The 14,204-nt window shown below is 38.7% G+C and overlaps 1 protein-coding gene across 3 annotated transcripts; it reads right to left on the reverse strand.

The window, feature by feature from the left end:
- Positions 1 to 948: 948 nt before the first annotated feature.
- Positions 949 to 12,376, reverse strand: lhx9 (LIM homeobox 9). Of its 3 annotated transcripts, XM_077024308.1 has the most exons (6): positions 12,250 to 12,376; positions 9,445 to 9,655; positions 8,327 to 8,529; positions 7,559 to 7,914; positions 4,824 to 5,026; positions 2,902 to 4,163 (listed from the first exon to the last, which is right to left on the reverse strand). In XM_077024308.1, the coding sequence occupies exons 2-6, from the start codon at positions 9,613 to 9,615 to the stop codon at positions 3,909 to 3,911; spliced, it is 1,188 nt and encodes a 395-aa protein (XP_076880423.1). In that variant the 5' UTR covers positions 9,616 to 9,655; positions 12,250 to 12,376; the 3' UTR covers positions 2,902 to 3,908. The 3 variants fall into 3 exon arrangements, with proteins under 3 accessions (XP_076880425.1, XP_076880423.1, XP_076880424.1); XM_077024310.1 differs by lacking the exons at positions 2,902 to 4,163; positions 12,250 to 12,376 and adding an exon at positions 949 to 1,948 and having other exon boundaries at positions 9,445 to 9,926; XM_077024309.1 differs by lacking the exon at positions 12,250 to 12,376 and having other exon boundaries at positions 7,559 to 7,911; positions 9,445 to 9,926.
- Positions 12,377 to 14,204: the final 1,828 nt, after the last annotated feature.

Raw genomic sequence — 14,204 nt, forward strand, 5'->3', positions numbered from 1 at the left:
CCTAAATCACTGCCTCGTGTTTCATAGGAATGGGCCAGACCTTGCCACATTTAAACGTGTACACACTTCGGTTCCAGTACCTCAAAAATGGAATCAGCAAGAGACCGGAACATCTGAGTGATCAATAATATTATGACATCATCAATTAGTATGTTACCCAGCAACAGTAAGCCACCCGAATCCACCTTGGCACGTTAAGCGCCATGAACCGTAGATATACATTCAGTGATGGGCTGCATTGCCTTGTTTCATTTTGCATCGCAATGCAAACCCAAACAACCATCAGTGCACAGGGCACAGTATGGTAGTACTTACTCTGAGAGCGCGTGTTTGATAATTGGACTTGCACGTAGAGGGTCAGTGAGTCCAGCTCCACATTTTCTGCCAGATACGGCCAGCGTCTACATCTTCCCGCTCTTTGTGAATGTCGTGCAGCAAGGGCACTCCGTGGTCTTGTGCAGGTCTTCTCAGAGGAGTCCAGGTTCACAGTGAATTCCCATGTTTTAAGAGAGATGGCGTGTCTTTGCGAATAAACACTTTATGAAGTTTTCAAATTGGAACCGTTCGACATTTGTGCGTTTTACACCCAGAGCTTAGAGATGGATGCTGTGACATGTCCACGTGTGAATATGTTGCTGCATCAGTGTGAAAATCCTCCTGGCTAAATTGACACTATTACACAGAATGCTTAAGCCCTTTCAGAATTATGTCAAATTAATAAATAATTGAGAGGTGAGAATATGTGTGTCATTATTCTGATCAAATTTTCTGTATCTAATTTTGCCTAAGTTAGGGATACTCGATAAAGTGTAGGTACATTTTGCACTCAACAGTTGTAGATAACACAGTAATGCAAAAGTTCAATAAAGCGTGAAAAACCAAGTAAATCCAAAAACTGAAGCAAATGATTCATACTTCTGAAAGAAGTATTTTATTATTCAAATAAGGCATGCATTCATAAATTTATTGTTCTTGTTTCTTGTAGGAGGATATTGGTTTCACAAGAGAAATGTATTGGATGATTTATTTTACAGCTGACAACAAACTAAACATCAAGCAAAATAATACTCATCTTTTAAAAATGTAAACAGATGATAAGGTGCATGCAACATACGTAGCTTATTTTACTTCCTTTTCCACGAGAGTCATATGGCTAAGTATTGAGTCCAGAGTTCTCTTCACCAGTTCTCTTCTGATTCATTGACATTCTGCAGGTTCGTTTAAAGGAGGCAATGTGTGCATGACAATGATATTTATGGCAAATTAATGTTTCATAATGTTATAATAAGGAGAAATGCAAGCTTAGGTGTGTGTGTGTGTGTGTGTGTGTGTGTGTGTGTGTGTGTGTGTGTGTGTGTGTTTGTGTGTCTATCTGTATGTCTGTGAGTATGTGCATGTATGTTAGTGTGCGTGAGCATGTGTGTGTGTGTGTGTGTGTGTGTGTGTGCGTGTGTGTGTGTGTGTGTGTGTGTGTTTGTGTGTGTGTGTGTGTGTGTGTGTGTGTGTGTGTGAGAGAGAGAGAGAGAGAGAGAGATAGAGAGAGATTTTGTGTTTCTGTTTTCTTTGTCTCTTGTCTCATTATTTGATCATTCTCAGTTTATTCTGCTATATACAACCAGAATACTGTACAATATTTTTTTTCTTTTGATGTTGTCATTCTGATACAAAGAGCAAACGACGCTCTGATATAACAAGGATATAAGAAAAGGCTCACATATTGAGTGGGTTCTCCTCCAAGCGTGGATTCAAAAGATCAGAAGTTTTTAAAAAGAGTTTTGAAATACATTTTTGTTGGTTGGTTTAGGTTTTAGTGCTATCATCTTATCCTAATATTGTCTTTGTCTTCAATGGTGAGGAATTCCGATCAAAGTTTCCCCCTTCTCTTAATACTTTAGGGAATTTTCAAACGCCGTGAAGTATGGCTGTAATGCCCCAAGATTTGTTCTCCCTGAAAGAAATCATAAAGTAACAATATATTAAACTACGAGACAACCTAACTTTAAGAGGTTTGCATTTAGTTTTACTTCAGAGCTTTTAAAATAGCAATGTGTTCTTTCTAGCATTCTTCTGAGTTCATTGCCTTTATCAGGTAGCCATATTCATGCATTAAAAAGCAATCCTCATATTTTTCTGTATTGATCACAGGGCTTTGGTGCAAATCCATGGGGCATTACTTTGGAACAATAAAGCGTATGAAATTGGAAATCAATATCAAAAATGAGAGTGTGGGGGAGTCTGGACTGGGTATCACTTATCAATATCATGTTTCAGCTGATGTGACCAAAACTGGACATCTGAGGGGCAACATAAAAAAATGGTCGTGTAATGAAAAATAAAACTCTGTTAAAGCGCAGAATTTTTATTCACACAAATTTAATAAGATATAACAACCGTTTGGTCCATAAATATTTAAGGGGAAATAGTTTCTATACACCATCTTTTTCAAGAAACAAGGAAACAGGGACAATCTTGATAGACCACATACTGTACTATTAACACGAAGATCAATATATAAGATTCTTGGATTTACCAACTATATTTGAAAGAGTGCACAACTGCTTTCTATGACATCGCTGTCCCCTTTTAACAGAACACACCATTAAAAAGATCCTCATAAATCAGATGAAAATCAAACAGTACAAAACTAGTGAGGCGTTCAAAGGATGTGAGTCAGTTAAACAAACAAACACGTATCTCCTGAATTTCACAAACTCTCTTCCAAGTTATAGCGTAAGGCACATAGCAGAACTGAGTTAGGCATCTACTTAAGAAAGTAGATCTGGATTTCCACTTTGTTCTACAACAGAACAATGTTTTTCATCATACAATGAAATATTTCACCCTAGCAAAGAGCCGGATCAAACTGGATCGTTACTGTCCCTCACTTAAGCTTCTGGCCAAAATAAACATGAACTTTTTTTTATTTGACTTAGTTTTTTTTTTGGTCTGTTCAGTGGCAAGTGTCCAGAAAAAAAAGTGTGAATATGCTTGAGGGGAAAAAAGAAATATTTGACTTAGTTTTTTTCACAGCTAACTTTCCCTGGTGGACTTTATTTCTTGCTTGCTTATGTTCCTTCATCAATTCCTTAAACTCATCCTTCTCCGTGTAAAAACACGGCCTCCTCATGTTTAGCATTCCTGACTCTGTCTTTACTCACTGTCACCCTGAGAAACGCCATCATAATGCACTTTTCACTGGCAATTGTATTGTCACCAAGCAACTGTATGTCTAATCATTTACGGGCAATTGGAACACAGACGTCGTGTTAGAATTGTTAAAAGTGCTTATCTGTACAAACAGCTGATTTACATAAAGCCCATTCATAAAAGTTACAAGAATGGTGAGGTTTGAATTCCTTCCTGCACATGGCCAATAAAGGGATCTTAAGATTTTGAACAGGTACCACTGCACAGATTATCTCCGTTAACCCTAATTAAAGCTGCGGGGGTCTCAGCGCTATCTCCAGGTTGAAGCGTTCATCTGGCATGTGAGCTGTAAAGTAAATGGCTACGGAAACGTATGTGTCTGTCATAAACTACAATCACTGCAAAACAAAATGCATTTGGAAATAAAATGCAGATAATTACTAACGGCTGCAAATGTCGAATTTATTTTGCAGTTAAACAGAACAAGAAATTTTGAGTGTGATTTAAGCATATTAAAAAATATTTTTCCTCTTCCACATTTGACTTAAAATATACCAACAGTAGGCCTATGAGCTGTGCAGAAAAAAAACATAAGATTCGTGTAAGCCCAGCTGCCAAGTGGTGCTACACATTAAGATCTCCTCTTTCATTTTTTTAGTACTTCATCTTCAAAGGGTCTGTCTCTGGTTGCTTAAGGGTGTTTTGTGAACATAAAAAAATCAAATTTTGAAGGGAAAAAAAGGACAAAAACAAAATTTGTGTTAGAAAAGGTTTGTCAAGGTAGTTTGCGGGGGACTCCCAGATTCGTGGCTGTCCAAACTAGAGGTCACTGACGTTACTACGGTGATAGAGGGGTTGGTCAGGTCTGTTAGTGTGGTGGCGGTGCTGGGCGGGGTCAGAGCACCGCTGTCGGAGGAGGGCGGAGGGAGTGACGTGCCGTCAGCCTTATCAACACCTCCGTTCTCCTGCCGCAAAACGTTCCTTCTGAATTTGGCCCGTGCGTTTTGGAACCAAACCTGCAAACCAACCCCAATGTCTTTACTTTTTTTATGTCTGCTGCGAATTACTTGTAATAAATCTGCCTCTAGAATGTTAACATCACAATTTTACCACTAGTAAACAATGCCATAATGAACAAAGCTGACGAAGAAATACTATTTGGGAATATTAGAGGTAAAGGGGGCCTTAGGTTTCGCTGCAACAGTCAGTTGATTAGAAAGCAAACAGGGTGTCCTCAAAATCTATACATATTCTGAGTGCTTGTATTTATGCACAATAAATTATCAGCACTGTTTATGGTTTTTTCTTGTTTACTGTGGGGTGTACAGTTATTTGTACACTATATATTTCAAAAATACTTTTGGGTTCTTTAAAGAACCCCTCACCCTGAATATTAAGTGTACCTCTCAGACATTTCAAACCAAGTCTGCATTTAGATGGTAAAAGTAGAATGGATAATATTTGTTTAAAATGCAGTTTTCATTTTATTGCTCTATTTATTTGTATGCTATTATATTGAAATGTGTGTTATTACTCAACATTAAAGTGAGCAAATGACAATGGATGCATGGAAAATGAATGAACACAAAGCGAGAACACAAAAGGTTGGATGAGTGATTTAAAATAATAATAATAATCGCCTGACAAGGGGCCACATGAAATGAGGTCTAGCTTACCTGGAGAACTCTTTTGGTCAGGCCCGTCTTCTGAGCAAGCTGTTTTAAGTCCTTGGCGTCAGGGTTGTGGTTAATGGCAAAGTAGGACTTCATGGTACGGAGCTGGTGGTGTTTGAAGGACGTCCGCATGCGCTTGGTCTTCTGCGAGGGTGGGTAGGGTTGCTGGTCCCGATCCAGATGGTCCGCTTCGTTCTCATTACAACCTGAGCAGCGAGACGAGGAAAAACCAGACTGAGCGGAAGGAGCGAAACGTGCACTAAAAACACGAAGAAATGTTCCTGAGATACGTGTAAGAACGCGGGAATATTCACTTATATGTACCCCAGTACTAAGTGTTTAGAAACCATGAATATTATGTTTATGAATTAATATAGCAAATAGTAGACTGGAATGGAAAAGCGTTAAACGTAATAGCAAAACTGCGTAAAATACAAGTTCACGCACAATAAATAAAAATATGGAAAATTACAAAAACGTCATGCTGTTGAAATCCTATTTAGGACACTAAAGTAACAACTGTTCTTTGATGTTTTTGTATTACACTTACGAAACTAAAAAAATATGGGGGAAAATGTGGGTAAAGAAAATCAATTTTGTTAAGCTCTTTTCATTTGATCATTAATATATAGTTTTCCGTACGTAGAAGAATATTTTAATTAGGTGTATGTGTGTCTAAAACTGTAGTGTAATGTATATCGTGTAAATTAATAATTCGTTTCGAAATTCACATTAGAAATCTACAAAACGGACGAACGTTTATCTGTGACATTTAAACTAAATACCACGTGTGCGTAGAGCTGACGTTGTTTTTATAATTTTGGAAAGTTGAAACAATAACTAAGTGCATTGCACACATTCTTGCATTCTTGCAATAATTTAAAAAACAACGAGCTGGTTCCATGACTTATACAGACTTATAGCTACATGTACAGTACCGATAAACATTTACTCCTTGTGTACTTCATATTGTTTTAAATCTAATGTGTGTGTGTGTGTGTGTGTGTGTGTGTGTGTGTATATATATATAGTGACTTTATATATATATACACATACTATGTATATATATATATATATATATATATATATATATATATATATATATATATATATATATATATATATATATATATATATACATTTTCCTGTTGATGTTTGACAACCTAATAGTCAAATACTAAAATACTAAACAGTATTCATGATAACTGGGATAAATATATAATGTAATGTTTTACAATACGTAGTAGTTTATGTATGCAGTGTAATGTTTACATTAAGAACTGTTACGAGCTTAAAAATATTTTGAATTAACAAAATGTTCTGACGCATGGGTCAGACTCATCGCAACAAGTCTGTCTATCCTGACTCCGTGAGTTCCACCGTTTACCACTAGGGGTCTCTGTATACAAATACTATAGGCTACATAGCTGAAACGTGCCAGCCAAAAAAACAAGAAAACAACTTTTAAGTTTCGCTGCTGATGATTCACAGTGACCTGGGCCGAACTAATAAACATCATATCTAAACAAATGTTGGATTTCAAAACCAATATAAAGTCTGACACCCAACCAAACAACTTTGCGGCTAAAGATTGTCCACGTGCGCTGCTCGAGTTCTAGCTGTAGGTGCTGCGTTGTGTGACACGTCGCTACGTCCACGTTCAGGTCAAGTCTACATACACCATGACCTGTTTGAAAACAGCGCATAACCTCCCTGGAACATATGCACTGTTTAATGAAAATATCGGTTAATTAAAAAGCTTTTTGAATCCACAAAATAATATTTTCTATTATAAGCCATCTCACAACAAATAGGAACTACTAACGTCTATTGTAAAGAATGTACAATGCATGCTGAAATATGTCTACATCGTTTATCGGGGCCTAAAAGCGTGTGTTATAACAGCAGTAATGACTCCTCTGAAACAGATTCACTGATGGGAACCCAGAGATTCCGACGTCGCCTTCAATTAACAAAGAACAATTAACACGCATATTTCCCTTATTCTCCTCATTCATGGAGAGCGGCAGAAACCTGGCACACAAAGCCAAACTTTCCCAAGCAGACATTAATTGCATCAGCGATTACAAAAGGAGCACAGCGGGGTTGTGTTGTGACATTCCATGTGTGAATACAACGGTATTTTTCAGGATGAACTTGGAATTAGTCAGGATTTAAAGCATATTCATATAAATATTATAACATAAATATTCAGAGGGCCATTTCTTACTATGGTCTATATTGTAATAAAGGTGACGATTCCCTGCAAGCGATTAGGTCAGAGGTTAATTCCTCCGGGAATTCTAAATTATATTTCTAAATTTGATTAGCCTACGTACTAATGAGCTAACCATTTTATAAGTAGGAACATTAATTACTAAAAAATAATAATTCATGCTTTCCAGTTGGCGCAGAACACTGAGCAGTTAGCTAACAATACAACTGATATGTAGTAGGCTACCCACTTCTTTAAATCTAACTATTTCCCTGTGAGAATAATTCGGCTCAAAATGCTACAAAAATGAGAGATTTTATGTCTTTGATAAAAACGCTGTAAAATGCCTAATTTGTAACGTATGCTCTGGTAATCCACTTTTAATAAGGTATTTTAATGTAGCCTATTTATTAATGTAAATATTAATGTAATGTTCTAATGTAATAATGTTTGAAGGTATTGTTGATAGCTGTACTGGGCTTACTCTACCTGGAATGAGAGAGGATGAATAATAAGGCCTCACCTGAGTTGTAGGTGGTGATGTCTATCCCCATCGCCGGGCTCTTCCGTTTCCGAGGCCTCCCTTTCTGCACCGTGCCGGTGCCGTTGAAGTAAGGCAACGCTAGACCTCCGCCTTTGGCCGCTAATTCGGCGTAGTTTAACTGGGGGTGGTATTCTCCCTGGATAAGGGTTTCGAAGTGAACCCGGCAGTAAACCAGGTTATCTTTCATGCCGAAGTGGTCGCCCGTGGTCAGGGTTTTGTTGCAGGAGGTGCAGGTGAAGCAGCTCAGGTGGTACACCGAGTCCCGGGCGCGCATCACCATCTCCGAGGCCGAGATGCCGAGGTGGCAGCGGGCACATCTCTGCACCGAGAACCTTCTGGAACAGTGAACGTTATTTACAATCAAATCCAGGCACACACAGTAGACATAAAACGTTTTTTATTTATTTGAGCTGTTTTTATTTTTCCATTTTAGTCTAAATGTCGAACATTTAAGGTCGTATAAACCCTTATTTGTGTCCTATAGGGATGTAGGCCTACAATCTGCCCGAATGGTCTAAATTAGGTTTTTTATGTAAACAAACGTGTCTGCGTCTGTTTTCTTCTAGAATAAGTTTCGGAATGTACGGCAAATTAGTTTAATCAGGCCAGTAAACGTAAAGTTTTAGCTAAGAAAAAGGTAGCTAATATGTAGGGTAGCCTATAACAGTTTAATATAATTGTTCTGCTCACACATTTTATTCAGAAGACCCATACGTATCTGAACACATGTTCCGTGTGTGATCCTACCTGTAGTAATCCTCTTTGCAGTAAATGCTGCCATCCTTAGCGAAACACGTCAGCTCCGATTCAAGGGCCAGTTTACATTCACAGCACTTCAGACACCGGAGGTGCCACTGTTTGTCCACGGCTAGCAGGTAGTACCGGTCGGAGATTTTACCGCCGCAGCCGGCGCACAGTGCCGGTTTCTCTGGGCTCATGGAGGGCAAACTCTGAGAACACATGAGAACATATGAGAACACATGAGAACACACAAGAACACGTGAGAACACATGATAACACACGAGAACATATGAGAACACATGAGAACACACGAGAACACACGAGAACATATGAGAACATATGAGAACGCATGAGAACACATGAGAACATATGAGAACACACAAGAACACATGAGAACACATGAGAACACATGAGAGCACATGAGAACCCACGAGAACACATGAGAACACATGAGAACACACGAGAACACATGAGAGCACATGAGAACATATGAGAACACACGAGTCAGCGGGTGGGTGTTTCACACAACATTTCTCTTTCCTCGCACGTTATTGTGTTAACCCCTACTACGTGAATTAACTTAGACTTCTTCAGACACCATTTGAAGTCTAAAACAAAGTAGACCGCAGTCCAGAAAACTGGTAAAAAAATATGACTATCAATGATCGTATGTGCAGTTTTTATCTTGAGTATAGGCCTCAATGGTCATTTGTCTGAAATAATAATAATAATAATTATTATTATTATATGCTACTATAGTTGTTGTTGTTGTTGTCGTCGTTGTTGTGTTGTTGCTGCTTTTATTAACTTTACATTTCACTTCCACAGCCTAATTGTTAAACCGTTTTTCTTCTTGCCAAAAACAAAAAAAAATAGTGGATGAGTTCACAGCATACTTTGCTTTCCTGTTCCATAAAAAGTGTGATTTTTTAATTTTGCCATATTTTTGCATATAAGCTAAACAGTAAGTCTATAGGAGCGACGTGTTAACGTTACTATTTTTTCATTTAACCAGATCACAAGAAAACAACACAAAATTACCAACGAATGACCTACTCCGCGTAAAATACCGTAAGTTCGACGGTATTGCTTTTGTGAAATATTCTGTATATAAGCAGACTCACCGTCTCTCTCCCGTTCATCTGGACCGTTTTGGCCAAACGAGACTCCGTTTTAGACCTCCGTTCCATTTCCTCCATGATTCCTTGTATATGATCCCCGGAGATACCGTGGAAGAGCATGGCTGTGGGACGCAGAGTGCAGCTTTCGTGTGCCGTGCAGCCCACAACTTCCATATACAGCGCCCCGCAGCCCTATAACATCCGAATGGATCTGCTGCAAAACAGTCACGCAAACGGAGCTAGGCGTCAGTAGGGTGTCTTCTAGGCAGGGACAGTGGAAAACATGAATATTTGTTGGATAGCGCAATGTGCACGGTCCACTTCGTCAACGTCTTGTTGAAAAAAAGAAGTATAGTCCGGGTAATGAGGCAGTCGGTAAAAACCTGGCCAACGTTTGCGGCGTACGAAGGTTTAATTGCGTGATTTAGTCCCAGTTTGCTATAAGAGTTCCGAGTGCGTGAAAGTCGGGTTTGGGACTGTCTGAGTTTCAGAGCCGTGTCCTATTTGTGAAGAGAGCAAACGCCTGCCCAGCTTGGGTAATTTGGTAGGAGGAGTTCTCCCTCTCTCAATTGCTACTGATTTCTATTCACCAACAAAGACCTGTCACTCTCTCCTCAAACCCCTGATGATGGGCAACACGAGCTTGGAAAGCTGCTGGTATTTTACTTTTTTTTTTTTACTTATCTACATTTAAACAGTTTAAATGAATTCTGATGGTTTGTCTTGGTGTCTTGTGGCGTGACCATTGGAAAGGGGGAGTTGAAAAGTAGGCTAGTCAAGATTAAATGTGAGTAAATTCTGGATTAGGTCTTCAGACACTGTCTTTACCTGAACACCTGCCTCAAATTCTGTAGAAGTTTTGTAAAAGAAACTCAGTTTAGGTAGTTGTCCAAACTATAATGCTGTCTGACCTTAGGCCATTAGTAAAGTGTCGTCAGAAAGATGGCACAATATTGGCTTACTCCTTATGCTTGAGTGTAAACCTGTGTGTGTGTGTGTGTGTGTGTGTGTGTGTGTGTGTGTGTGTGTGTGTGTGTGTGTGTGTGTGTGTGTGTGTGCATGGACTTGTATGTGCTTAGAAACAAACTAAGAATTTAGATGTACATTCTTACGTTTGTTTTTTGTTATTATGTTGATACTGGATTAAAACCAGTTCACTACTAAATGGTTTTCCTTAAGGTACAAACATAAGTATATGGATGACGCGTGCGTGTGTGTGTGTGTGTGTGTGTGTGTGTGTGTGTGTGTGTGTGTGTGTGTGTGTGTGTGTGTGTGTGTGTGTGTGTGTATTTATGTGTGTGTGTGTGTGTGTGTGTGTATTTATGTGCGTGTGTGCGTGCGTGCGTGTGTATCACAGAGAGAAAGAGAGAGAGAGAGAGAGAGAAATAACGGGATTATAACGGGGAAACAACTAACCTAATAAATGGTTTTTTCATGGCATTTTCGCGGTTTATTTTTTGTACTCTTACATTGTGTGATTATTAGTTAAACCATTTATTTATGACATTTTGCAGCCAATATAGAAATTATTTCGGAACAGTCGAAAAGGAAACAGCATGCCGTTGGTGATTTTAACGATTTTTAATGGTAAGGTGGTATTGAAATTGAAGCTATGTTTATTTAAGACATTTTAATCATTCAAAATTGTTTTTTCTCAATAGGCTTTTAACGATATACACTGGCTAGTCTATTCATATATGTTTTATTTACTCGGCTATTTAAAAAAGCATCTATGATTTGGATGATCGACATTGTTAAGAGCACTGTATATAAATAATCCAATTAGGCCTTACAATAATCCGCCTGCCGTGAGATTAATTTGATAATGCTTTTGTTCTTTTTCGTTCTGTCAGTTTGATACTCTCGTCTGAGGCATGATGGAAAAAGACACTGAAAATTAGGCTCACGTGCAAATAGCAATTGCCAAGTTTTATTGCTCTCAAAAATAATTAGTCTGCCGTATGATCGGAAGCGTTTAAGTGGTCGTATGGTAAATTGTTGAACTGATAGCATTAGACAAGTAGCTATTCGCAAATAATATATTGATTTGGTTTTTAAAAGTTTGTCTAATTTTAAGCAGTTTAATAGGTTACAAATGATTTTTTTCTAGGCCTACTTTAAAAACACTAAAACCTTGTGTTACTTCATGTATCTCAAACCAAGCCCACTAGTCCTTACCTGTTCACGTGGATGAATAAAATGATTAAAAGAGAATTAATCATTTGTTGTGGTACGGCTTCGAATGACACAGAAACAATTATTCGGAAATCTAATTAGACACAGATTTCTTAGGAAATTAACTTAGTTCGCAATAAAAAGCCATTTTGTATTTTTACATGATATGTGCTCTCCCTAAAAACAAAAACATGACAACAATCTTAATTGGTGTACGTAATCATGTTGCTTTTCGCATTTAAAGAGTCCATTTTTTTCTGACTGCAGCGTCAGACTGAGGTGAGAAATAGGCCAACTCATAACATAAATATAGCTCCAAACATATCATGCTGTTTACGCCGAAATAGTTTTTTATTCCGAATTGAATTAGCGCGATATCACAAAAATTGAAAACACAGAAATTTGAATATTTCATGTGATTTTTCGATCTGCGTTGTCTGATCTTACCTGTCTGTTATAAATGTAAATAGCCCTTGGACCCAAGCTCTCCGTTCCAGTTATAGCACATTTTGCCCCTGAACTCGTCATATAAGTAATACCCCTATATCCGGAAATAACGAGCATTGCGCACTTTATGCCTTAAATAGAAACATATTGTGATCCTGTGAGTGCATGTAGAAAATCGTGGTTTACCGTGAGCGTCGGTTCCGTCCCGTATCCACCCGTGACAGAGAGAGGATGGGTTGGCTGTATGGCACAGACAGAGACGGGAGAGATATCCTACCACCAGATGGGGGTTGTTCCTTGTTCCTTGTCCATGTGGGTGTCAATTACAACAAACCCACGCAAGGAAAGAATATATATGCATGTGATTCATTTTTATAATTTATCTAAAATACAAGGCCTTGTTCGGATTTTAAGACACAGGTGAAAATAACTCTCATTTTTTGCTGGTCTAACCTGAGAGCGCGTGAAATGAATGGGCCCAATCATTTTGGTTTTCGTGTATGACATATCAAGTCTGTTTCAGTTAGTGTCTGAATAAACGTTGATTGTTGTACCTGTTTCTTTAAAGATGGTCAACGTGTTCGTGTATGTAATAGGATACAGTTAAACATCTGACTGGCACTCCTAATCGCTTCATTTACAACGAATTATGTCATCTAAGTTTATCACGTGCATTGACTTGCATTGAAAAAATGATACACTGCAAAGACCAACGTCTGCATTGAGTCAGCTGTAGTATTTTACCACAAGTCACACTAATATTAACATATACTATAATCAGCCTAATTTGATGCTCCATCATCTACTGATCAAGGAACTGGCACATATTTGGGGCCTGTGTATGTATCAGTAACGTAGTCTACACTCGGAACTGCATCTGAGCAATTTGGCTTATTTAAGAAAGCATTTTCGAGTTCATAGAAAGTGTGACGCCGTGGATCGGAAATTAAACTAACTATATGTTTCTGAATGCGTCGACGCGTGAGTGTCACTTGGAAAACATCATATAGTTGGAAAAAAACTCTTAATTAGGTTACGTTACTTTTCGTTTTATCTGAGGTGTAGAATCCAACGGATTAGGTGCGTGCGCCTCAATCAATTCTTCAAACTAAGTTAAATTTAGCTACGAGTGGCCTATTGCTCGAGTTAAAGTTATTCTTCAGAAAACACATAAGCGTGAAGAAAATCCACGAGGTCGAAACAATATTCCTTAGTTCAATACATTTGTTTCCTCAGCATCCAAGGGAAAACGTTTCGTGTGATTTTTCCAATAAGAATCAAACGTTAAAGAATTATTAAAAACGTGTAGAAGCAATATTGGAGCTGGTGCACTTCTCTCCCGGAATAGGCCTACGTGGACAGCCCATCTGGCTATGCTTATTAATTCTTCAGTGTTTGGTAACATACACATATTCTGGCATTATGTTTCATTTTTCAGAGATTATCATTAACAGTATTAACTTTAGGTGTTACAGCCGAAAATAAAACGAAGTCATATTCTCAAAGTGGGCCTTTTATCCAAATATAGGCTTGTATAAAACGTACCAGGTTTTTAGGAAATAGCCTGTAATATTTTAGTCCCTACTGGAATATAATGTAAGAGTATTATTCTGGGTTAGGTACGGTTCATTCATGGTTCAGTCGAGTTGACGTGTAGCCACAGAACCTGTAACGTGGCCCTGACGGAGCTCACGGCTCCCGAACCACGCTGCGGTGTTTACCAACGTAAATAAGGACACGGACAGAATATCTCCTGTAGAGTGGTGGAGCATTTCTGGAAGGCTCTGAATTACGCAGCAGATTGCTGTGCACCGGTATTTAGAGCTTTGATTCTAATAGCGGACGTTAATTCTGAAGAGCCTAATGAGAATTTACACCCCCAACCTCCGCACCCCAAACGTGTGCTTCCCCCTCCCTCCCTCCCTCTCTCTCTCTCTCTCTCTCTCTCTCTCTCTCTCTCTCTCTCTCTCTCACACACACACACACACACACACACACACACACACACACACACACACACACACACACACACACACACACACACACACAAACTTTTCCCCCTCCATCTCTCTCCCTCCTCACTCCCCGGTTTCTTGATGCTGTGCCCTGCGTTGCTGATGCTACAATCACAATTCCCTGCG

Source organism: Brachyhypopomus gauderio, chromosome 12 (assembly GCF_052324685.1).
Source record: "Brachyhypopomus gauderio isolate BG-103 chromosome 12, BGAUD_0.2, whole genome shotgun sequence".
Classification (NCBI taxonomy): Eukaryota; Metazoa; Chordata; class Actinopteri; order Gymnotiformes; family Hypopomidae; genus Brachyhypopomus; species Brachyhypopomus gauderio.